This window comes from Hippichthys cyanospilos, chromosome 6, assembly GCF_059441005.1.
Source record: "Hippichthys cyanospilos isolate Australia breed blue-spotted pipefish chromosome 6, RoL_Hcya_1.0, whole genome shotgun sequence".
NCBI lineage: Eukaryota > Metazoa > Chordata > Actinopteri > Syngnathiformes > Syngnathidae > Hippichthys > Hippichthys cyanospilos.
In genome coordinates, this window is record NC_142374.1 from 22,065,920 (window position 1) to 22,090,469 (window position 24,550).

General features: G+C 38.4%; 1 protein-coding gene and 1 long non-coding RNA gene across 10 annotated transcripts in view; both read left to right on the top strand.

Annotated features, from left to right (window-relative positions):
* The window catches only part of LOC148422789 (uncharacterized), a 39,762-nt gene extending 37,006 nt beyond the window's left edge, over nt 1–2,756 (top strand). For all 6 annotated transcript variants that reach the window (XR_015866011.1, XR_015866007.1, XR_015866006.1 and 3 more), the window contains one exon: nt 917–2,756. This is a non-coding gene — a long non-coding RNA (uncharacterized LOC148422789). The remainder of the gene's footprint in view (nt 1–916) is intronic.
* Nucleotides 2,757–5,692: 2,936 nt separating this feature from the next.
* pparab (peroxisome proliferator-activated receptor alpha b) overlaps nt 5,693–24,550 on the top strand; it is a 35,451-nt gene continuing 16,593 nt past the window's right edge. Inside the window, exons 1-2 of one of the 4 annotated variants that reach the window (XM_088416230.1) lie at nt 5,693–5,786; nt 23,769–24,042. In XM_088416230.1, the coding sequence (XP_088272356.1) occupies nt 23,835–24,042 (208 nt within the window). In that variant the 5' untranslated portion in view covers nt 5,693–5,786; nt 23,769–23,834. Of the gene's footprint in view, nt 5,787–7,287; nt 7,458–20,307; nt 20,369–21,994; nt 22,114–23,768; nt 24,043–24,550 lie in introns of those variants that run through there. The other 3 variants (XM_088416229.1, XM_088416228.1, XM_088416231.1) reach the window with 3 other exon arrangements.

Below are 24,550 nucleotides of genomic sequence, written 5' to 3' on the forward strand. Positions count from 1 at the left end.
GTGTGTGTACAAGGATGGACTCGGACCTTGGTTCAGTTAGCTCGTTTCTTTTATTGAAACTAAAATTATCGTTTTACTTGTATGATATTTAACAATGTTTATAATGTTGTATGAGCACTATTAGTCCCTGGAACAAATTATTTCTCCTATTTCTGACAAGAGAAAAAAAAGTTTTGAAATTGGAACAACTTGAAAGTCAATCAGCGCCACAGAACCAAACGCGGCGCCAATTTTCCGACGCCCCGTCGCCAGCACAACCGACTTTTAGGTCGGCATCCATTTTGCTCCTTCATAGACATCATATTACTTGTCACGTCAGCATGAGAAAATCCAGATGATGTCTTCTGGGATACATTGTGGTCATCCACATTCATTTTTCTTCTGCTTTGTGTCAACTCTACCATGCAATGAACTAACTGTAAGTTCACGTTTGAAAAAATGCCATATGCCAACCAGCTCCATCCACTCAGGTCATACTTCATCATTCAACTCATCCACAGGTGCACAATCCGTGTTGCACCAAGTTTTATGATAGTGTGTATATCCGTTTAAACATTATTTCTGGCTCCTTTGCAGAAAAAATGCGGAAGAAATGACAGCGTGCATCAAATAAAGGCATGCGGCTAACCCTGTAACAGCATTTTGGAATAAGTTGTTCCATGTTCCAGTTAATTTGCTCTTAATTTGAAAAGATACGTGGACTCTTTTAAAACGTGAACCCTTTTTATCTTGACATGATAAGAGGCCTTCAGAGCAGTTAGACATACATTTTATGCTTATCATTTTCTGACATTTTAGAGTTATAGTCTCATGAGCGATGTCTTCAGCTGTCAATTTAATAGGTTTACCTGCTTAGTTATTTACATTTTCTTTTTTTTCCGACATAAACGATGGTCATCTTCTCTGATTCTTTCAGGCGGAGCTGTTGCTGCGCTGGTCCGCCGTTCTTCGCATGTTCCACCTCCTTGATGGTGCAGAGGAGGTGAGAAACATGTTGCAAAACACAGCCAGTGAGAAGTCACACAACTGCGATTGCAGCACAGGCTCGTTTTAAGCCTTGCCACGGACGGTTGGGATATCATGTGCGTTCTCTCGTTCTGTTTGTGGTTACTGGTCACTTTGATGAATATTCAATAGAAGTATGGGTACTCAACTCAATTAAGCGGTCTGCGACAAATACTGTGAATGACATTTACTACTAATCCTTTTTTTTTTTTTAATGCAAGGCTTCTGTAAACAAAGATGCAAATTGACTATTTACAGCTAAACTAGAAACATTCCTCTTTATACACCAGTGAAAGAAGATCCTGATTGGTTTATTTTATTTTATATTTTCGTGGGTTAACCACAAAATCTGTCAAATTTTAAAGGTATTTTGCACTTTAAAATTTTGCTCAGGCAGAAGTAAACACTAAACACAAAAAAAACAACAAAAATATACAAACAATATTCAATTGCTTGATTGATTTGGGTGTGCTGAGACCTTAAAATAAGGCCTGGTATCGGCCCAATACCGTTGCTTGGTATCAGTCCTTGCCCATGCCTTAGACCACAGGTGTCAAACTCAAGGCCCGGGGGCCAAATCCGGCCCGCCACGTCATTTTATGTGGCCCGCGAAAGCAAACCATGTCATTTTCCATGACCCTTGCTAAACTCTGTTCCAAAACTTTGGCTTGTCATGTATAATGAAAAATAAAGTTGACATTTTTTGGTTTGTTCTGTTACAGTAAAGTAAACAATAAATGAACAAACTAGACTGCTTTACTTCTAGTTTCAAAACAACTGAGCCATCAATTTGCTGTTTACAGTAATAATAATATGAGACAATTTAAAATCGACTTGGTTTCGTCAACATATCGGCCCAATGAAGGAAGTTCTTGCTACAAAATGGCCCGCGACAAAAATGAGTTTGACACTTCTGCCTTAGACAGTTCAATTAAAGCCCTAAAAAAATTCTTACGCAAGATGTACAGTCAAACATTTAAACGTGTGCATTTTGGAAAGCAAGTTTGCATTGTATGGGTTTTTTTTTTTTTTTTTTTTTAATATATAGCGGAATTGTAAAGTCTGGAATGTATAATGTATGATAATCCCAAGGTCATATTTCTGATCACGTTTTGCCAAGAAGTGTCCACCATTTCATTCGGACACACGTATAGAGTGACAATGTTTTTGTGTGTCCAAGCGGATGAGCAGCGTGGACCAATGGATGCAGCGAATATTCCCAGACTGTCCTTTGGGGTGAGGTAGTAGGTTGTATAGTTTTAGGGTCACACCCTTCCTGTTAGATAACTATACAACTTACTGTCTTTCCTGAAGTGACTGTAATGTCGTCTGACGATTGGACTCCCGGACCTCAGATGATGTTCTCTATGCGGCAGTGCCACCCAATGGCGGGTCATTGTAACTGCACGTTTAACGTTTTTTTGTTTTTGTTTTTTTTTTCTTGTCGTTGCCCAGGATGTTTTGATCACTCTTTAGTTTGTCGCTTGTGTGTGCTTACGTGATGTTCCTGATGTTCGTACGGGGTGAGGTAGTAGGTTGTGTGGTTTCAGGGTAGTGATGTTGCCCAATCGGAAGATAACTATACAACCTACTGCCTTCCCCGAAGGGCAGCGATACGTCACCGGGCCAACCCCCACCCCTCCTTAAGCCGCAACTCGTCATGGCCAACAGCAGGTAAACGTCACTTAACAAAGAGGTATGTAAAGGTTTTATTTTGAAATATTTTTAATAAAAGACAAGAAAAAATCCAGTGTGTGTGGCTTGTTTATTTCCTGCCAGTTTTGATCCTTCTTTGAAGACTAGCACTTGGTGTTTACTTTTCAAAATAAAAGAAAAACAATTGGAACATGAAGCAACTCAGTTTTGTGTAATTGGGTCATGCTTTTATGATTTTGGTCAGGTTTTACAAATGCGCAGTATAGATTTTCCAAATTAGATACAGCTAGCAATAGCGCTCAATAGAGAAGTTGCATAAATGTTTTGTTTTTACCCTAATCCAAAATGCGTTGTACTGGTTAAGGGGATACAGACCAAAAACAGGAACGGATGGGTACATAAAAAAATGTGAATATTAGCAATGACTATAATAAAAACCCCAGAAGGCAAATTAGTTGTCAACACTAACTCTTAAGCACTTACAAAAAAAAATCATTTACATTTGATTTTCTCCCATTGCAGCCATCAATTGGATATAAAAAAAAGTCTGCACACCCCTTTTTTAAAATGCTAGTGAAAAAAAAATAACAGAATGAACGCTGAAAAGCATCCGTCGGTGGATGTCATTAACTAACCATCGAATTGGGGCTGATTGGAAGCAATAAAAAAAGGAAACACAACTAATTCAAAAGCCGTCATTCATTCCTTCAAGCCTCCGAACTCACTTGCCGATCAATGAGTTATTGATCACACGGAGGATTTAATTGAAGCCACTTTCATTAAGGGAAAAGTGCATCAAAAATGTTCATAGAAATACATTTTTAAAAAATTGGATTACTGTAATTTGGAGACCCTAATTTATGTGCACTGAGCGTACTGCATGGCAAGCAGTACTGCAATATAGAGCGCCATCTAGTGTCTACCAATCCCTCCACCGCTAAAATGTAAATTGGTACATTTGCAGTATGTACCATTAGATTATTTATGCTGTTAAATATAAACAGTATTTTTTCCGTAGGTCTATTTCCGAGAACTACATACTTATTTATGCTGTTAAATATATACAGTATTTTTTTCATACGTCTATTTCCGAGAACTACAAACTTGAAAAACAATTATGAATGACGATTATAAAGTTTGGGGTCTTTTCTAACATTTTTTTTCCCCTTCATGTTCTGTATAAACCATTGTGATACCTTACTCCAAAAACAATATTAGTAAATATAATTCGTGGTTGTATAAATGTATCTAAAAAAGCTATTTCTGATTTTTTTTTCTAATATGTTAGTGACTATAATGGGACTTTCAATACATCTTAATGTCGTTGGACCCATAAATTAAGTTTGGTAGTTTTCATTAATCTGCGTGCTATACAATACTTTAATGTACCCTCAAATGGTCATTTGTTATTTCAGTACAACGTTCTTATCAGTACGATTTTGCATCTCCATGTATTTACCACTAGGTGGCAGCAGAGATCTTGTTTCTATCGAGTTCCACGTCTTTAATTGTCACCCACTTAACGAGAACTTCCAATTAGGTCACATAGCATACTTAATTATCACGTACCGATGTCATTCAAAGAGTATGAGAAATATGCAAGCAATAAACATTTCTATTGTTTTGTAAAATGCCTAATCTTTCAAGTCATTTTACTTTTAGTTCTTCCACATTGTGACCGTGTTTAAAAAAAAGGCATTCATCAAAATTTTAGAATTTAAAAGTCAAAAAAGTCTTCCTTCACTTATTTAAAACTGTTAGCATGTTTGCTAAAAAGTCATTAAAAAAGGCATTCATCAAAATTTTAGAATTTGAAAGCCAAAAAAGCCTTCCTTCACTTATTTAAAACAACTGTTAACATGTTTGCTAAAAAGTCATTATGTACCTCCAGCAGTTTCTGTACACACCTTGCTGTTAGCATCCGAAATGTTAGCATGTTTAGATTCCATCATTTATTTAATTCATTTATTGCTTGTTTAAATTTTGACAGTCTGGAAAACCATGTGTCATACGTTTTGCAAGCGTATTTTATGCACAGTTTTGTTTCTTGATTTATGTTAGCATCCCAAACGTTAGCTTAACTTATGTGTCAAAAGTCCCATGGGTCAAATCCGGCCCACCGCATCATTTTGCTAATGCTAATTATGACTTCCAAGTTTACCAAATTTTCAAATTGTCTTCAACTTTTTCTTATCAATCCCCCTTTCGAACAGTTTTTAGTGGCGGCTGGTTTTCAAAACGTGTAAATGTTAAGACGATCATTTTCCAAACCTCCGAAAGAAACGTCACTGCAATGTGGCCCATGATAAAAACGTGTTTGACACCCCTGATTTATAGCATTAGCCGCAACAGCTTTCCAAATCATAACATCCATATGGGTTGTTAGCTTGCTAACTGTTAGCATGATTATACATTTCTGACACCCCTGATTTATAGCATTAGCCGCAACAGCTTTCCAAATCATAACATCCATATGGGTTGTTAGCTTGCTAACTGTTAGCATGATTATAAATTTCTGACACCCCTGATTTATAGCATTAGCCGCAACAGCTTTCCAAATCATAACATCCATATGGGTTTTTAGCTTGCTAACTGTTAGCATGATTATAAATTTCTGACACCCCTGATTTATAGCATTAGCCGCAACAGCTTTCCAAATCATAACATCCATATGGGTTTTTAGCTTGCTAACTGTTAGCATGATTATAAACTTCGTTTTTGTGAGCCAAAGTTTAAAACAGTCGTACTTATCACTCCCAAATATCATGTTACAGATAAGCAACAAATTCCATTTTAAATTTCAGACGATTTTTCTATTTTTAGTATATCTAATCGACGTTTCACTTTTGTCTTGATTTTTCTTTTCCCTTGATAACGCACGCCGAAATAGCTCAAAATGGAAGTGTTGCGCAAAGGTTTGCTTCATCTAAATTAAAAGTGTTATCAGGTGGCGTGACAGTGGTCCCACGGCTCGCACCGAGGGGGATCCGAGGGGCCGTCAGCCAGGAGCTGCCACCAGGAGCCAAACCAGGCGCCATTCAGGAGCCAAAGACGTGTCCACGATTTGATGAAGGGCTGAAAGGAGGAGTAGGATGGGGAAACCAGCGCAGAGGGATCCTCACAAGGTCATTCAGTTTTTCCTAAAACGAACACGCTAGAAAAACTGTCATTTCTATTTTCTATATCCATAACGATTGATCATTTATTGGTAAACGCATGTAAAATGTTTCCGTCCGACTCGAGGCGGCCATTTTGCCACTTGACGGCGATTGAAAATGACATCGGCTCGGCTCAGTAAGAAGCGAATCAAAGCTCAGTTTGCAAATGTCAACATGAGTAAAATTGACCCGTGTGGCATTTTGTGACAAATTATGGAAATTGCTTTTATTTCTTTTTATGATATCCTAAAAGAATCGATGGGGTAAAAAAAACTTGGGAGCTGAAATTTCCAGCAGATGAATAAAACGTAAAATTTCGAAACTAACATTGCTATGTGATTGCAGGTGGACATGCAAGATTTTTTGTACAAAAATATTCATTGGACCATCTAAAACCATTAAAATTACAATTTTTTAGATGCATTTAATAGGATTTATGACATTGATTTTCCTGAGATTTTTGCTACATTCCGTTGAGCGCCGGTCAATATATGCCAGCAAACAGACTACAAAGACCTTACCATTCTTCATTTTTTTTTTTTTTTGTGGGTGTTTACAAATTGAACCTACATATGTATGGATAAAATTGATGCCACTGAACAATTTGAGTTGTTGAAGGAAAAAATATTCATAAATAACTTTAATTATAGTGCCTTCAAAAGCATTTACAAAATTAGGGGGAAAATGCAATATGTAGTTTTACAAAAACAAAAACAAGACCCCCCTGTGTTACAAAAAAAACATCATCCAAAAGAACGTGGCCGATCATCTTTCTATTTAACTCATTCAAACTTATATGTTGTCTGAAGAGTGATTCTCAAATCTTTTTTTTATCAATGATATGTGACCCGTACATAATTTCACCGAAAAAAGCTTCATGTTCTAATTCATTTGCTTTTAATTTGAAAAGAAAAAAACCTACCTTTCACTGGCACGGCATTAAAATGCATTCAATGTGCTTGTCCTTGCAGAAATACATTTAAAATACCACCTTGACATACCCCAGAAGGTGCTAGCACCCCCGTTTGACCAGATCTTTTTTTTAGTCTTGATTTACTAAAAAAAAAAAAAAAGTCATTGATGCCTTTGGTTGATGATAGTCATTTATTTTTCTTTGTCTCTTACAAAATCCTCAGGATTTATTTTTTCCTCGGAGTACTAACAAATACCAGGAATCGATGCGCATTCAATTTTATTTCCTGCATTTTATTTACTCGACAGAAATACTGAGGGTCATGTGAGGACATCCCAGCTTTTGGGACTATGTGAGTGGGCGTCTCAAACCCACCCCTCCCCTTCCCTTTAATATTTTTTAAAGGGGCCGCTCCTTTTTCAATGGTAACTTCCCATTGGCTGAAAGTGTAGGTGTGTCGGTTTCAGAGGCGGAAACAGGGCGGGCCTTCGCGAGGCCCCTTTGCAGTCGTCACCTCCGGCGGGCGTGAGCAATCAGCGGACGTCCCTCGCTTTTGCACGGACGTACTGGTTCGCTTTTTGACAGCAGGCGGGCGGGCGGCCGGGCGAGCGCTGCAGGGGCAAACAAAACAAGGACGTGGCCGGCCTCTGCCGCTTCGCTCCCCGCTTCTCGTCCACACACACCCGGGCGACATGCTGGTTCCGGTTCGAGCTTCCTCTTTTAAGGTAAGACGACGTGTTTGTTTTTTGGGGGGGTGTTTTTTGAAGCGCGCACCCCGGGAATGTTGTTTTGTTTTGGAGGCGATGTTGGCAGTATGCATATTGGCGGTGCTTGTGACAGCTTCCTTGTCTGCAGGCACACTTATCCGATATCAGTTTTATTATTTTTGTTGTTACTGCACGCCTGCGCAGATCGAGTGCAGGCTGCTGTTAAGTGATGTAAGGCAGCCAGTGCATCAACACAATGGCTGCGCCTGCTCGTGCAAAGCCATTATTACACTACACTAACTGTGCACAGCAAGGGTCTGTTCGGAAATGCATATCAACCAACAAAACCGATAGAACCTACCGCAAACTGTTGCTTACTAATATCTCTAAACTGATTAACCAAATTCTCCAAATCGCCTAGCAAAAAAAAATCAAAACCACACACTCAGTACACACTTTAGTATGATAGATGTTATTTGGGCAAAATATAGTAAATATAATGTTCTAATGCAATTGTTTTTACACCAAGTGCGATTTTAGTTCGTCAAGTACCACCGCGACAACATTTAAAAGAAATAACATTGTAGGCTTATGACTTGGAATGTTCGATACCAATTTTGTTAGACCGATACCAGTGCGAGAACTCCACTTTTAAGTAGTCACTGATATGATACAGAGGACCTTTAAGTACCTTCGAACGTGTTAGCCGTGATTGGTCGAAAACAAAAGCAAAATGGCCGCCCCCTGAGATGGATAAAAACAGGTGGATTTTGCTGCTTAATTCATATTCCACAATGCGATATTATTGTTGTGTTGGAGGGAGTATAGAAAATAATAATACCGTCAAAACAATGTTCGGTTTAACTTCCCCTTTAAGAAGATTTTGTTTTTAGACAGTAACAAATGTCATTTGTTTGCTTCCTTTTTGATATAGTGTTGAAAATTGGATGACTTTGTTTTGCACCACTGATGCACTAGATTTATGGCGTTGAGTTTATCATCTGATTTCTAATCTATACCATGCTAGCTGTCAATTGAGACCCATTTTGAAAAATTGGCAAAAAATAAAACACAATAAATAAATTCGGTTTGAAATTACCGAAAATGACATTTTGACTGCTAATTGATTAAATTGACTTAAGAGTAAACAATATGCTTGGATCCAAGTAGGCTTAGGCCTCATTTTTTTCATTGGTTTGCACTCAGCAAGTTAATTATTGACTTTAATTTATTATTATTTGGAAGTATCAAAGCCTTGTTTATATCCTGCTTGTTTTTAAAAAAAAGGCAACAAATAAACATGTTTGATCAAACATGATGAATAATTTCAATATTGACCAAAATAATCATGATTATTAATTCGGCCATAATTGTGCAGCCCTCCAATCAATTGGCGTGATTTTGGATCCGGAGTCGTACCAACAGATATCGAAATCAAGTGATTAGGGCGCGAAAATTTTTGATCGGTAAATTTCGAAACCTTTTCCCATTGTAATACAAGCATTGGCATTTAAATAATGAAAAAAATGATATAAGTGAAGAACAAGATTCGTCGATTGTCTTTTATTGTTGGAAAAACAACATATTTGTACAAGAATTAAAAAAAAATAATAAAATCTACTTCCTTTGTGGGATCCCATGCAATTCGTCGCAAGTAGGAACTTGAGACGTATAATTGGCATGTGCCCTAAAAGAGAACATTTACATAGTTGGACGCTTAAAAAAAAAAAAGAACAAAATGAGAGGCAGGATTTTTGTCCTCTTATGTAGAGAAACTGGACATTCAGGTTCTCACTCCCTGACGGAAGAGTTTCAGATGTTTAAGATTGAGGTGGCTGAAGAGGCCTTTTGTTAGCGACGACATTATAGTTCCACATGCTTGCAACTTTCCGCTGCCACTGCTGAAAGATTTTTTTCACGGGGATGGATCATTGTATTCAAGTGGGGGCCGGCTTTGTTTTTTTTATTAGCAAATAGTTTTAGGTGTGTTTGCTGAAAGGGACTTTTAGGCTACAGAGTGACATAATTGCAGTTTTTTAGCACATATATAGAAAAAATATAAACGGGGGGGTAAACACATGGAATTTGTTTTTTTTTTATTATTTTTTGGGATCATGCATTTTGTGAGACGCAAAAGGTAAACACAGACCGCATAATCCATAAATGCGAGCGTGACGTTATATAATTGGTGACGCATCTTTAAATTTATTACGGCGAAAGCATAGACGATTAAATTAGGTCTTAATTCTGAGTCTAAAATGGCAAACGAGGTGAAGTTTTACAGTAGTTCCCGGTCTTACCACTTTTAATCATATTTGGGAAGATTTTTACTCCGTTTCGGTTTCGTTGCAACTGACTTAAGCTGACTTTTGGCTATTATAGGCTAATGCTACAATGTTAGCGGCTAGCTGGCTACCAGATGCTTATTTGTGTCGAGTAGGCCCTGATGCTAACCTAATGCAGTGCTTCCCAAATAGTGGGGCGCGGATTTGTTTTTGTCATGTGAAGTGCGATTGCAATAAAACAATAAAATAAGAATTTTCATCTTTTGTTTTTGTTTCAGGCACTTTGATGCACTTGGTTATTAATATTTTTTTCAGTTTTAGACTAAGCTGTAACCCATATAAACGCTGTTAGAAATGACAGTTGTTGAAAGTTATTTTTTTCTGCTGTTGATGTTAAAAAGGTTGCAGGTTTAGGTATATTTTTTATAGATAATCTTATTTATTTTCAGCGTGTTGAGTCGGGGGGGTGTGAGAAGTTTTCTCTTTTCTGGGGGGGTTTGACAAAATATAATTGAGAAGCACTGACATAAAGCGAAAAAAAAATTCGTTAGCTTGCTAGGATTCAGTCGGTATTCGACAACATTTTGTGGACGTTTTTTTTTTTTTTTAAAGTTTTTTAGTCTTTGAAGTCTTTTTTTCAATAGCATTAACATTCATATGACTAAATACATAAATCCATACTTGCCCTTGGGTGTGATCGGGCGCGTGAATGGTTGTTTGTGTGCCCCGCAATTGGCTGGCAACCAGTTTAGGGTGTCCCCCTCCTACTGTCCATAGTCAGCTGGGATAGGCACCAGCGGGCCCGTGACCCTGGTGAGGATAAGCGTCTCTAGAAAATGGATATGCTAGTTGCTAGCTAGCTGCCAGTTATTTGTCCGTTTTAAACAAAAACCAAAGCGTGCCTGTCTATACAGTAATTGTCCAAAACAAAAACATAAATGGCTATTCTTCGAGTGTCCACTAAGCTCCGGTTAAGCCCGCCCTGGCACGCGTTACATCTAGACAACATGCTATGCACTCTTCTGGGCACGCCTGTTCTTTGTTGTGCAACTTGTGACCTCTATCAACAAGCTTTTGACCTTCAGGCAGCCCCCTCTGAGCCATTCTTACACATAAAGTCCTTGCGGGACGGGGAATAGGATTGAGGCCCTCCAGCCAGACTTACTGTAAGCAGCTCTTGAGATTGTCTGCGCTAATGAACGCCCAAGGGTCACTGGATGCTCAACGTGAATTAGTTCCTGGTTAAGGGGATATCTCTCTCCAAATGATCTGAAGAGTCGGAACTCTCGGTTCCATTTCCCGCATTACTGGTGGACGCTAGCTCAACGCATAGCGGAAATATACTAGCAAACATCTAAAAAAAAAGTTTCTTTCATCAATAATTTAGCTAATTGAATAATAACAATCAAAACTGTAAGTTCTATTGTGGGAGAAAGTTGTTGGCTTGATTAAGAATTACGTTTGTGGGAAACGGTAGCAACGACAAGTGACAAAATGGCTGCCCACTGAGAAGTATAATACCACAATGCTATATTAGCCCTCCTGATATGTTTGCAAAAATGTCCTTGGGTCACTTTGGCCCAGACTTATTTTTTCACCCACATTTTTCCAAAATGTGTATAATCTAGATCAAATATGTTATATTTACCAATGATTTATGTTTATTCATGAGGAACAGCAAAAAGGTCTCCGGGTCTCTTTGACCCAGACTCATTTATTCACCCAAATCTGTCCAAAATATGTCAAATCCAGATCAAATATGTTATATTTACCAATGATTTATGTTTATTCATGAGGAACAGCAAAAAGGTCTCTGGGTCACTTTGACCCAGACTCATTTATTCATCCAAATCTGTCCAAAATATGTCAAATCCAGATTAAATATGTTATATTTACCAATGATTTATGTTTATTCATGAGGAACAGCAAAAAGGTCTCCGGGTCACTTTGACCCAGACTCATTTATTCACCCAAATCTGTCCAAAATATGTCAAATCCAGATCAAATATGTTATATTTACCAATGATTTATGTTTATTCATGAGGAACAGCAAATAGGTCTCCGGGTCATTTTGACCCAGACTCATTTATTCATCCAAATCTGTCCAAAATATGTCAAATCCAGATCAAATATGTTATATTTACCAATGATTTATGTTTATTCATGAGGAACAGCAAAAAGGTCTCCGGGTCATTTTGACCCCGACTCATTTATTCACCCAAATCTGTCCAAAATATGTCAAATCCAGATCAAATATTTTACTTCAACCAGTGATTTATGTTCATGTTTCAGGAACAGCAGTTACTTCTCTGGGTCAATTTGACCCGGAGGTGTGAACATTTATCGAAGTGTCAAACACTCTTTGTTCATTGATTGGAAATGCTTTCACAAAGTAACAAAGGCAATTTATTTGTTTCTAGCATTCTGGTTAAGTTTGTATAGTTATGTGTAATTATCCATAAGTTTCAGAATTATTTTTCATGCGTAATCCTGCTGACAAATCTCCCAGAAACAGCAATACGATTATTGAGTCGTTTTGACCCAGGATTTGCTTATTTATGTCTAAAAAAGTGCAGTAATATAAAAGCTTTTACAGCATTCTAACAAAAATGGATTGAATGGATATTTTGACGTCAATATCTGTCATTGGTAGTGATTGAGTAGTCGACGGATAAGGGGCTTCTTCTGTATCCATCTGGGCTTTGCTTGTTTTGTTCCATTAGCGTGGTATTTCCATCTTCAATGCACATTGATTGGTCTCATTAGCTTGAGCGTAAGGTTAAAAGAGGGCAAATATTGCCGGTAGACGAGAGTTGCTATTTGGGCCTGTTTACAACATAACAAAACAAAGCAAGATATCAGCTGCTGCAGCTTCTCTGTGGTTTGGTTTATGATGTGATCATGTGTCTCATAATGGCATCAAAGCATCGCACAATGGAAGACGCGCTGCTTTGCGCGCTTCCTGGCCACCTTTCAAAGGGAACATTTGCTCCCTTAGTACCAATGACAAAAATTGCTGTCGTCACGTCGCGAGCGCCAAAGCAAAATTATTATTTTTAGGTCACGAGATTCTGGATTAAGTCAAAAATTGTTTACTGTGTGGCACGAAACATTTTGAGTATGTTTGCGACGAGTCCTCGGGTAATTCGAGTACCTCGCTTGAAAAAGAAAACGCTCGAGGCATTTTTTTTTTCGACCTCGGGGACCTGTTTATTTAGCGTACGCTTCCAGGAAAAAGTCAAGCTAACTGCTGTCGCAAGCCTTCCTAAAAGTAAGCGAAAACTTCAAAATAAATCTTACCCTCTCAAATGGAGATCTATGCCTTGGTAGACTTTTATTTTGAAATATCTTCAGGTAGCATGTCGCAGCGTAACGACTCACTTTTATCCTTAACATCAAAACGTCCTGAAATAAACTTTGATTGCTAATTATGTAACTAAAGATGCTTAGAAAAGAATGACCCTTGCGTTGCGTTTAATGGTATTTATGGCTAACAATTAGCAGTTTGAATGTTAGTGGCTAATAGCGCTAGCAGCATTAATTGACTTCAGATGTTGTGAAACGAGTTCCTGAGTAACTTTCCTCAAAAACCATATGGACATCAATGTCACGGTTTACTTTTATTTTGAAGTAGATACCGGCAGCATGTCATGGCGTAAAGGTTGACTTGACTCATCACTGACATAAAAAAAAAACACTTTGTTGTCCTGGAATTAAATTCCATGGCTAATTATGATAATTATGGACGCTTAAAAACAGGCTTCATTACTTTGACATAGTATAATACAGCACCTGTTGCCAGCAAGTAACAGCGGCTACAACGTTAGCGACTAGCGCCACAAAAGTGCGAGCAGTGTTAGCAAATAGCTGCATTCAACTTTTTAACAAACTAGGCTTTCTCAAATTTCCTGCAGAGCTGTCAAATATCACTACAGTGGACCCCCGTGTTACAGTGTCCCTGGCTTACGTTTTTTTTCATGTTGCGATGTGGAATGCTACGTTTTTATGGCCCCATCTCTATGGCATTTTTCCTGCAACAACAATTACAGAATTCAAACTTGGCGGTCAGTGTGCATACGTCACTACATACATAACTAAGATGCTGCTCTGCTATTGGTCAGCGTCACAACGTCCCTAAGATGCTGGTCTGCTATTGGTCGGCGTCACAGTGTCACTAAGATGCCAATATATGCTAAAGACTTGATCTCGCACTAGTCCTGACGATAACATATTTATTGTGCATTTTTGTGCATCATCCAAACTTTAGTTGGTTAGGTATGGATCCCAAGATTGTTCGTGATGTTAAAGGTAGACGTAAGAAGATGATCAGTATGGAAAATAAGATGGAGATGATCAAGAACGCGCGCACATTGTCATTATGGGATTATGGCCGTAACTAGCTCAAGTCACTCCAAAGTGACCTTCTATTTTTTATTTATGATGTTATTTCATTATATACATGTATATTATTTACAAGTTGTACTATTTTGTTACCATTTTTTATATGTGGATAAAATTTTGATGTTTTTTACCTGGGGTTTTTTGCACACATTAGCTAATTACACACTAGCTAACACATATATGGCCAGTTAATCGATTTTTAGTAAGATATCGGAACAGCAAAGTATTCAACGGAGCGACTGGGCACTCCAGTGTCACGTTGGAAAATGTAATCAGAGACACATGCAGCTGTCATAGCAAATAGAAAGGTCCCGCGCGCCCGGCGGGACGGTCTGGCTCAGATGGTAACGGCTCTTTGTGCGGGATTGCGCCACTGCCGTCTGCTGTCCTCGTAGTCCTCTGCTGCCACAGCATGGAGGCTGTTGAACCTTGGCACGCAACAGCTGGCCAGAACGTTACAGTCCCATTGAACGTTCCCGCCCCCGCTTTGGCACAGTGGCCCTTGATGTGTTCATTGTGGTGGTCACATTGACACTATTTTGGTCTGTGGGGCAGAAGGGAAAGGTGCAATGAGTTTAGACTGGAGTGGGCTTCTTTCATTATGTAAATACTAAACAAAATCCATATTTTGTTGCTGTGATGGTTTGTCTTTTTGATTTGGTTTTGGCCCTCCTGTGTGGCGGGCCCACATTTTATGGTTGCACAAAAGAGAGAAAAAAGATGATGAAAATGTTGCATATTTGGTATTTTTTGTGACTAATAAGGCGGGTGAGATAATTGACGGAAGAAAATACAAGGGAAGGATAAGTTTGTGCCTTATATTAAGGTAATGAGTCCAATCAGCTGCTGCCGATACCAGTGGCTGATACTTAAAGGGATACTAAGCTATTTAACCATTTCAGCGGTAAAGTTACATTTTTTTCTAGGATCTGCACTCAATTTATAAATATTTTTTACATTTCTAATACATACTATATTTTCAAACTCTTTTTGAGCACAACCTTTGATCCTCTTCATCTTTTCAGTTCTATTTCATACTTGTTTTATAAATTGACCCCTTGAACAGATAAACGCATTTACCTATCTAGCGGATGCATAACGCAACCCCAGCCATTACTGTAGCTTCTATTCTATGCACCTTATAATGCGGTGCATCTTATATATGAAAATAGTTTTAAAATAGGCAATTTGTTGCCTTATGGTGTGTAAAATACGGTAAATATAATCATTTTACAATAATATTTGTAGCTCATTCATCTTTTGATTACACACTGGTAGCTGCAATATTCCATATGTGTCAAATTGTGCGCTAGTTTTGTATGATTTACAGTTTGGATGAACTGCAGCGATATTACAAAATCAATGGGCTCTCGAAATCAAGTTGCCTGTTGCTAAATGAACATGTGTTGCTCACGGTCAGCGTCATAAGACCGGCCGGACGGTTGGTCGCTCTTACAGAGACTGTCATCTCTGTTTGACTAACACATCAGCTTCTATTTAGAGTATGACCAACTTGTGGCTTAAATAGAGCTTTCATAACTATTTTTACCATCCTATCTTCTGCGCTGTTTGTTGTGGACACTTGTGGCTTCTCCAGTGCGCAGTTCTTTTATTCTCCATGCGCCTTTCTTATACTGTGGTCAAGCGGTGTGTTTGAAAATTATACGTGGTTTTCCTCGAAAGTGCGGTTGATTTTGCCAAGCCATTGAAAACTTAAAATAAAAATAATCAATGAATCATTTTTTTGTACTTTTTTTAAGTTCGTTTTTTTTTTATTGTTTGAATCAGGGGTGTCCAAACTTTTTCCTCCTAGGGCCACATACAGGAAAACATAAAGATGCTAATTAATTCATAGGCAGATAGACAGATGTTCTAAGTAGCTAATTCACTAGCTAGCTAGCTGTTCTACCAAGCTAGTTAGCTTGATGTTCTAGCTAGCGAGATGTCTTACCTAGACATAGACAGATAGACAGATGTTCTAAGTAGCTAATTCACTAGCTAGCAAGCTGTTCTACCAAGCTAGTTAGCTTGATGTTCTAGCTAGCGAGATGTCTTACCTAGACAGATAGACACATGTTCTAAGTAGCTAATTCACTAGCTAGCTAGCTGTTCTACCAAGCTAGTTAGCTTGATGTTCTAGCTAGCGAGATGTCTTACCTAGACATAGACAGATAGACAGATGTTCTAAGTAGCTAATTCACTAGCTAGCTAGCTGTTCTACCAAGCTAGTTAGCTTGATGTTCTAGCTAGCGAGATGTCTTACCTAGCTAGCTAACTAGATACTCATGCTAACTAGTAGATAATCTAGATTCTAGATAGATAGATACAGTATACAATATTTTTATCTCTATCTATCTATCTATCTATCTATCTATCTATCTATCTATCTATCTATCTATCTATCTATCTATCTATCTATCTATCTAGCGAGCTAACATTTTATCTAACTAGCTAGCTAGCTAGCGTTTTATCTATCTATCTATCTATCTATCTATCTATCTATCTATCTATCTATCTATCTATCTATCTATCTATCTATCTAGCGAGCTAACATTTTATCTAACTAGCTAGCTAGCTAGCGTTTTATCTATCTATCTATCTATCTATCTATCTATCTATCTATCTATCTATCTATCTATCCATCCATCCATCCATCCATCCATCCATCCATCCATCCATCCATCCATCTATCCATCTATCCATCTATCCATCTATCTATCTATCTATCTATCTATCTATCTATCTATCTATCTATCAATTAGGGGTGTGCAGGTATTGAGACCAAGTATTGGTATAAGACCAAAGATATTTGTTGCATTTTCAAGGTACTTGTGATGGCAGTATCTACTTCAAAATAAAAGTATCCCAAGACATTTTTGCCTGTATGGTATTTAGCAAAATAAGATTTATTTTGGAGTTTATTTTTTTTGTTTTTTGACTCTCTAGGGAGTCAATGTGAGTGTCACCTCTGTCTTGCCATTGAAAGGGGGCAGGGCTTAAAAGTATGGCGTCCATTTTTTTTTTTTTTTAACACCGCAGTGTGCTATGACCAGCAGGTCATTGTAGACGTTTGAAGGTAACGCGATACCCTGACACGCGCGCCACTCCACTTCTGCCTTTTGTTAGCTCAACACGCGTGTCTCTCCTGTAGCCAACGACCACGCTGTCAATTTCGAGGTCGGAGTCCGCCAAGCTTTACGTAAGCTAACTTTTTAAGTGTCGAGACACAAGGGTTCATCTTGAGTAACACACAATACTCATTAACATCCTGTCCTGCTTGGTTGGCAATGGAGTCTATTGATTTGCACGAAACAAAGCAGTTAGGTTGCTTTGTTGTTAATTGTGTGCGAGCGAATGCCGAGTCAGGCATTTGCAAGCATTGTTTTGCGCTATTGCTAACACATTTCAACACAATAAGCGGCTCTACAAAATGGATGAATGGATGAAAAGCAGATTCCAATGTGGTTGTATTATGAATTTTCTTTTGTCCGTTCACATTTTCTAAGCTCATGCCGTGTTCTTATTTCAAGGTATCGGTTTTCCGCGATGGCTACGATACTAGTGTCAGACACCGTATTTAAGACGTGAAGGAATTTAAGCTAGAAATTAGAGGAATGGAAAATACTGTCATGAAAATTTTAGAAAAATATTTTTTAAGGCCGTGTCTAGGCGTAACCAAAGCTATTTAAACCTTGTGCACACCCTTATACACGTTGCATTTTTTTCCCTAATTTTGGAAATGCTTTTAAAGGCGTAATAATTAGTTATTTATGAATATTTTTGTTCTTTCAACCACTAAAATTGTTCCGTGGCATCAGTTCTACCCATACGTATGTAGGTTAAATTTATTAACACCCACAAAAAAATTGAAAAATGATATGGTCTGTCTTTGTAGTCTGTGACGTGATGATGACACTTTAAGATATAGCCATTAACTGGTCTCTACCGCCACCTACTGTCTTGAGGTGAAACACGAGTCAACAAAGAATTTTCTGTTTGCTGACATAGTTTTAAGCACGGCTCAATGGAATTTTGCACAAATTGCAGGAAAATCGATGTAATAAATCCTATTAAAATGCATCTCAAAAATCGTTACTAGAATGGTCTTATATGGTCCAAAATTTGGATAATGATCATTCTTGCACACACAATCTCGCATGTTGAGCTGCAATCACATAGAAATGTCAGAATCGTTGCAGTTTGAAAATTTTCATCTTTAATCATCTAGAAAATTCAGCTCCCTAGTGTTTTTTTTTCCAATTGATTCATTTATGATATAAAAATGCTAGCTAGCCGCTAGCTATGTTGCAGTATTGTCACCAAATTATGTCCAAGAAAGAACTTCCGGTGTTGATGTCTCAAGTGGGAAAAAAGACTAGCGCGGCGACTTAAATCTTCGCTTTCTGATTGCTACACGCAAACCGACTGTCGGATCTAAAAATAGCTTTCCCGCTGACCGCCGCTCAAAAGATAAACCCGTCAAACAATGACTTAGCAATTTTGTAGCCCACCTCCCATCTGTCACTAACCCGCCACTAAAGTCCAATGTCAATCACACCCCGACGCCTTGCCCTTTGCGCCGTCGCCACGGCGACAAGAAGTAGCCGGCCCGCCGTATCAGCTCGCCCCGATAACGCTCCGATTGGATGTTGACACTGCTAGCGCGACGGTCCCAGATGAGTGAGTCGAGAACCGTTAAGCGAATCATCGGGCCCGAGACCGTAGTCCTGATCTCCGTGCTCCTCGCTGGCCCGCCGTGACCCGCTCCGCAGGAACCGAGGATTAAATATTAACCGGTGAATAATCATCCTTCGATTTCCTGGGAAAGGAATGAGATGTCACATTTTGTCAGGGGGACGCTTGAGAGAACGTTTTTGGAAGAGCAAGGTAGGATGATTGGCTTTTTGGAAAGGTTTTTTTTTTTTGTCCACACGATGCCGTCGTTCATCTTTTTGAAGCATCCAGAAGCCGCGTTTGCGGTTCCGGAAATGAACAACTGCCTTGTTCTACGTATGTCGCCGCATCTCCAATATCATTGCATTTCATCATTTTCAGATTAGAGGATTTATTTGAAATTTGTTGCATATTTTTTCATATCGTTGCAAAATACGCAGTTTTTCTGCAGAGGGTTGATGGTGAATCCTTTGTACCCCACGCCGGCTGTAAAAACTAACCTCGCGTTGTTCCACTTCCACCCCTGGAGGGGGTGAAGAGTCAGAGGGCCTCCACACGCCGGGCTGGTCTTCTCAGCACGTTTATCCGCCTCATCTGGTACGAGCGCCGCTGTGCTGAGTGAGCGTGTCAAATGACATACAACAAATACGGATAATGTATAGATTATTTATGCGATAGGTTTGCTGATATGGGTTAACTAAGAGAATTGCAGTTTAAAGAGTTGTAATGATAAGTTAGAACATTTTTGCTGTACCTGAGAAACTAACATAACAAGAGGGCTGAATTAATGATAAAAAAAATGAACTTTTTGGAACGTTTGACCACGCTACAATGTTGATTTCTCACCCCAAACACAGCAAAAGTGGTGTTTTCCTTCATTGATGCATTTCTAAGAATTCCTTTCTTATTTTGCGCTACACCGACCCCGCCCCACCAGATAAACATGGCATGAGAAAAATTCCCTTCAAAAGAAGTTTACATTCCCTACACAACCGCCTATGAAAGAATAAATACATGCCGAGCTTATCCACGTCGTTTAGTTTAGTTTTGGTGCCAGTTGACGAGGAGAGAGTTTGCACCGAGTCAGCCAAGTAAAAAAAAAAAAGCAATGTTTCATGTATTAGTTACAATGTTTAGGGTTAGGGTTCACGAAAATGCTAAAGTGGCGAAAATCTTTTTTACAGTGACGCAATATCCCGAGCGATGAAATGAAATATTAATGTTTTCACAGTATATCTTAAGGATTTGTACAATAAAATACGCCTCAGGTTTGCTCTAAAAATTAGTTCGAAAGTTTAATCAATCAAACATTGGTGCCAAAACTTTTTTTTTTTTTTTGCTCATTCCGGAAATGCTTGGCGCAAATAGTGCAAAAAGTGGAAGAACCACTGAGCTGTGTCCAAACAAAAGTGCACTACTTGACACCAACCAGCAGAGGGCACTTTTGATCAGGCTGTTCAAATTGTCGCACAAAAGAAGAAGATTCGATTACAACAAAGCCAGTTTGAAGTCGATGCGTCCACCTACAAGTTGGCAACTTTCTCAGGGGGAGTGAAAACACAAAAACAGGTTAGTTTGTCAACTAGCATTGCCTGCTCAAAATTTTGCTGCATATGATCCAAAATTTATGTTTGTGATTAAAATTGATCATTTATTCATGATAAGTAATCTGCAATCTGTTAGTTGCTAACATGTCTTCCGAACTGAAATTCACTTCACGCTTGCGAACTGAAATTCACTTTACGCTAGCATGGTAGAAAGTAACATAGCGGTTAGCGAGCCCGCCTCACAGTTTTGAGATTCTGGGTTCGAATCTTGGGGATTTTGGTGTTCTGTGGTTTTATCCGCGTATGGTATGGGATCGACTCCAGCTCCCTGATGTCTATAGCGGAATCGAAAAAATAAAAATGAGCATTTTTTGGGGGTGTAATGCACAAATGACCATTTTTGGCGTAAATGTTTCCATTTGGCATCTATAGCACAAAGGCTTTGTCGCCATAGCGATAAGTTGTCTTTGAAGCATAATGCTCTCTTTAATGTCTCTTTTTATCATTTCTGCAGCCTTTATCAGCTAATTCTAGAAGGGGATATTTACGTAACATGTTAAAATACATCATTACAAGGGTCGATCAAAGTCTAAAAACAGGTGCGCCATGTCATGTACTCGATTATCATTCAGACATTTTTATTTTTTTTTTTTTATTAAAAAAATAATTCGTGTTCTCTTGTTTATTGCGTAGATTTTTTTTTTTAATACAGAAAAGCTTTTTTTATGTCTGGCCCAACTAAGAAGGGAAAATATCAAGAAAAATAGTGAAGAAATGTGCAAAAAAAGTTTTGAATTTATATATATATATATATATATATATATATATATATATATATATATATATATATATATACTTAATTTATTTTAACACATAAAACCAATAGTTTTATGTCTGGTCCAACTGCGATGAAGGAAAAATATCTCGAAAAATAGCAAGGTAAACCTGCAAAAATCCACAAAAAATAGTTTTGATTATTTTTTTTGTTTCCCTTAGTTTATTTTGTTGAAAAATTATTTTTTTTTTTTACCTGTAAGATTTAATAATAATAATTGAGAAACTTGTAAATATGGTCATTAATCGAAATGCATGTAGTAGAGGTTGAATTGTTTTTTTAATAAATTTGAAGTCTTTTTTTTACTTATGTAACTTGTAAACTCTGATAATAATTAAGATAATAATTAACTCTTAATTAATAATTAATTCGTCACCATGATGAGTGTGTGTGTGTGTGTGTGGGGGGGGGGGGGGGTCTCTTCCCTGGGGGGCTTTGCAAAAAAAAAAAAAGTGCATAAAAGTAAAAAGAGGGCTTTTTAAAAAAAAGTGTACGGAGTTGGGAAAACCGCTGTTAGGCTATTGGACTTTTGCTGAAGGTCAGCTCAGTTCATTGCGCTGAAATCATAAGCTGTGAAAAGTATGTTATTGAAATAGAACAAGATGTTTGCACTGGGTGTCTGTTGACATAACACTATAGCGCTATGACGAGCGCTCGCACTCGATTGGTTCCTCGCAGCCATGAGGAAACGGCTTAATATGTGCCCGTGCTAAGTAGCGATTAGTCGGGAAGGATTTCAAGCTTTCCATCGAGCGATGCTAAGAAGCATGTATAGTTGTTTGAGTATATTGCTGCATGAGTCATCGAAAACTGCAAATTACCCGGAGGCGGGGCTATGTTGCGCAATCGCTATGCTGTGATTGGCTGGCAGGCGGTCGAGGATGTACGCAAACGCAGGCTCAGTTTGCAACCTATGTTGAAAGTGTTAAAAAGTAAGATTTTTTTTTCCATTTTCTGAAATGTTCACCAACCAAAACAATGTTTCCTGTTAAAATCGGTTGCAACAGAATCGATTTGTACCATGTTTACCTTGTGTGTGTTTTGGAAAATAGTGAAGTAATGAAAACGCATTATTATGAAGAGAGGACGTGTGTGTGCTAGCTCAGCGGTTCTCAATTGGGGATACTCGAGATTTTAAATAAAACATACAAAAATTGTTTCAAAATAAATGTTGAATTCATGAATTGTTTCAGGAAAATATAAGTTCATAACAAATTTTACGTTCAGTAAGTTATGCAATTATAGTAAAAAGTCATATTCTCCCCCGTACTAGAATGGTTGGACCCAACTTGTCACATGCCACCTCTCGTTACCTGTCAAGTTCATGATTTATGTTTATGAACACATCTCTACTATGAGCCCAAAAGGGGACACTTAATGTGTCACTTAAAGTTTTTCAGGTGACAAATATTTATTCATAATTATTTCTTTTTGAGAACAGGTCTGACACTTTATGTTGATTCTTTTTTGGGGACAAATATTGATTAATAATTAAGTTAATGATGTATTCTTATAAAGACATCTCCACTGTAATCCCAATACAGGATATTTAAATATATATGTATATTTATTTTTTGAGAACAGGTCTGACACTTTATGTTGATTATTTTTTTTGTGGACAAATAAATAATAATGTAATTATTTATTTTTGTGGAATGTAACCGCAAAACAGGACGCTTTATGTTACTTTTTTTTTTTTTTGGACTTCTTTTTTGGAGAATAGGTCTGAGGGTCTTTACATAGTTTTCCGTATATATAAATAAACAAAGTAACTGGGACTGAATGTTCGGGACTCTTGAAAGCTACGTCCAAATATGTCTTTGTGAGACATACTGCTCTGTTCTGTGTTTCAAAGACAAACTGAGGTCAAACTCAAGTCAAGCAGCGTGCACAAGAGCACCAGAACTAGCGGCAGCTGCTATCGGACCGCCCGAAACCGCCCTTGCGCCAACTCTCCGTGCCCCCCGTATTCCAACCCCTCCCCCAGTCTTTGATGGACTTAACGGTGCCTGATGAGAGGGGCTTACTGAAGATTGACCTAGTTTACATGCGGAGGTCTCGAGTTTGGAATATCAGGTGGAAGACACGTGTGGAAAAAGCGTCTTTTCAACTGGAGTCTCCTAGCCAGCCCAGACTTACATTCTTACCCTGTTTCACTTTTTTAGCTGTTAGCATAATCACACAATCACAGGGCAAGCTATATGACACTGCTGTTATATTATAGTAATAATAATAATAAAATTCTCATCAAATACGTTTTTTTATGCAGGGTAGCTGACACCCTTGACTAATGCTTACCTAATATAAGCAAATTTAGCACTGTAGTGATAACTGTGACCACTGGATGGCAGTGTTTCCACACTTGTAACACAAATATTACCTGCATGCAATTCAAAGTAAGGAATAGAAATCTTTGATAATATACCACCCATATTTAAATCGACGTAGCAATCATCAAAGTTGAAATTTACTGCATCAAACGCTCCCCCGCCCATCCCTGTTGAAAAACTTTATTGATGTATACGCACGTCAATGGCAGCGAATGTTTGACGACATTTCCCGCCCTTTTGTTTCTCGTCATTTCCAGCGTGAGGAGTGAGCTCGCCGGCCGGCCGACCCTGCGCCCCCCCACACACGCCCTCTCGACGCGGCCATGGTCGACGTTGAGAGTCACTACCGCCCGCCGTCACCCCTGGAGGACTCCATGTTGGGGAGCCCGCTGTGCGCCCATGACGACTTTATCGGCGGCATGGAGGAGTTCCACGACATCTCGCAGTCCATGGACAGCAGTACCCTCAGCTCCTACGACGCCCCCGAGTACCAATCGTCCAGCAACGGTTCGGAAGGTTCCATGATCTTCGGTGAGTTTTTGGGATCTGGATGTCCTACCAACAAAATTCTATCAAAAAATTAGGCATTTGGATAAAAATATATAGTTACATTTTGGACTATAAGCCACAACTTTTTTCTCGTGAGTTGAGCCCTTCGGCTAAATGTCCATTGCGGCTTATCTTTCGTTTTGTTTTACCAGCCACCAGGGGGCACTCCACAGCTAAAGCAAATGTGTGTATCTGTGCAAGGTGTCAATTGAAACAACTGCTATAAAATAATAGAACAATAGAAATACAACTGGTCAAAAAGAGTTAAACATTTAGTATTAAAAATACAAAAATTGTCGAGCGTACATATGAAATATGTGCAATGTGTTTGTACATGTTTTCAATAATCAATCAAAACCAAAGTAGCATTTTTTTAGGGCTAAAATGACAAATAGCCTACTTTGATCAAAAAGTGATCAGTAGGAACGGCAAATTTCAGTTGTGTCATTTACATCTATCAAACTCCCTTTTTAAACTAATTCGACGACTA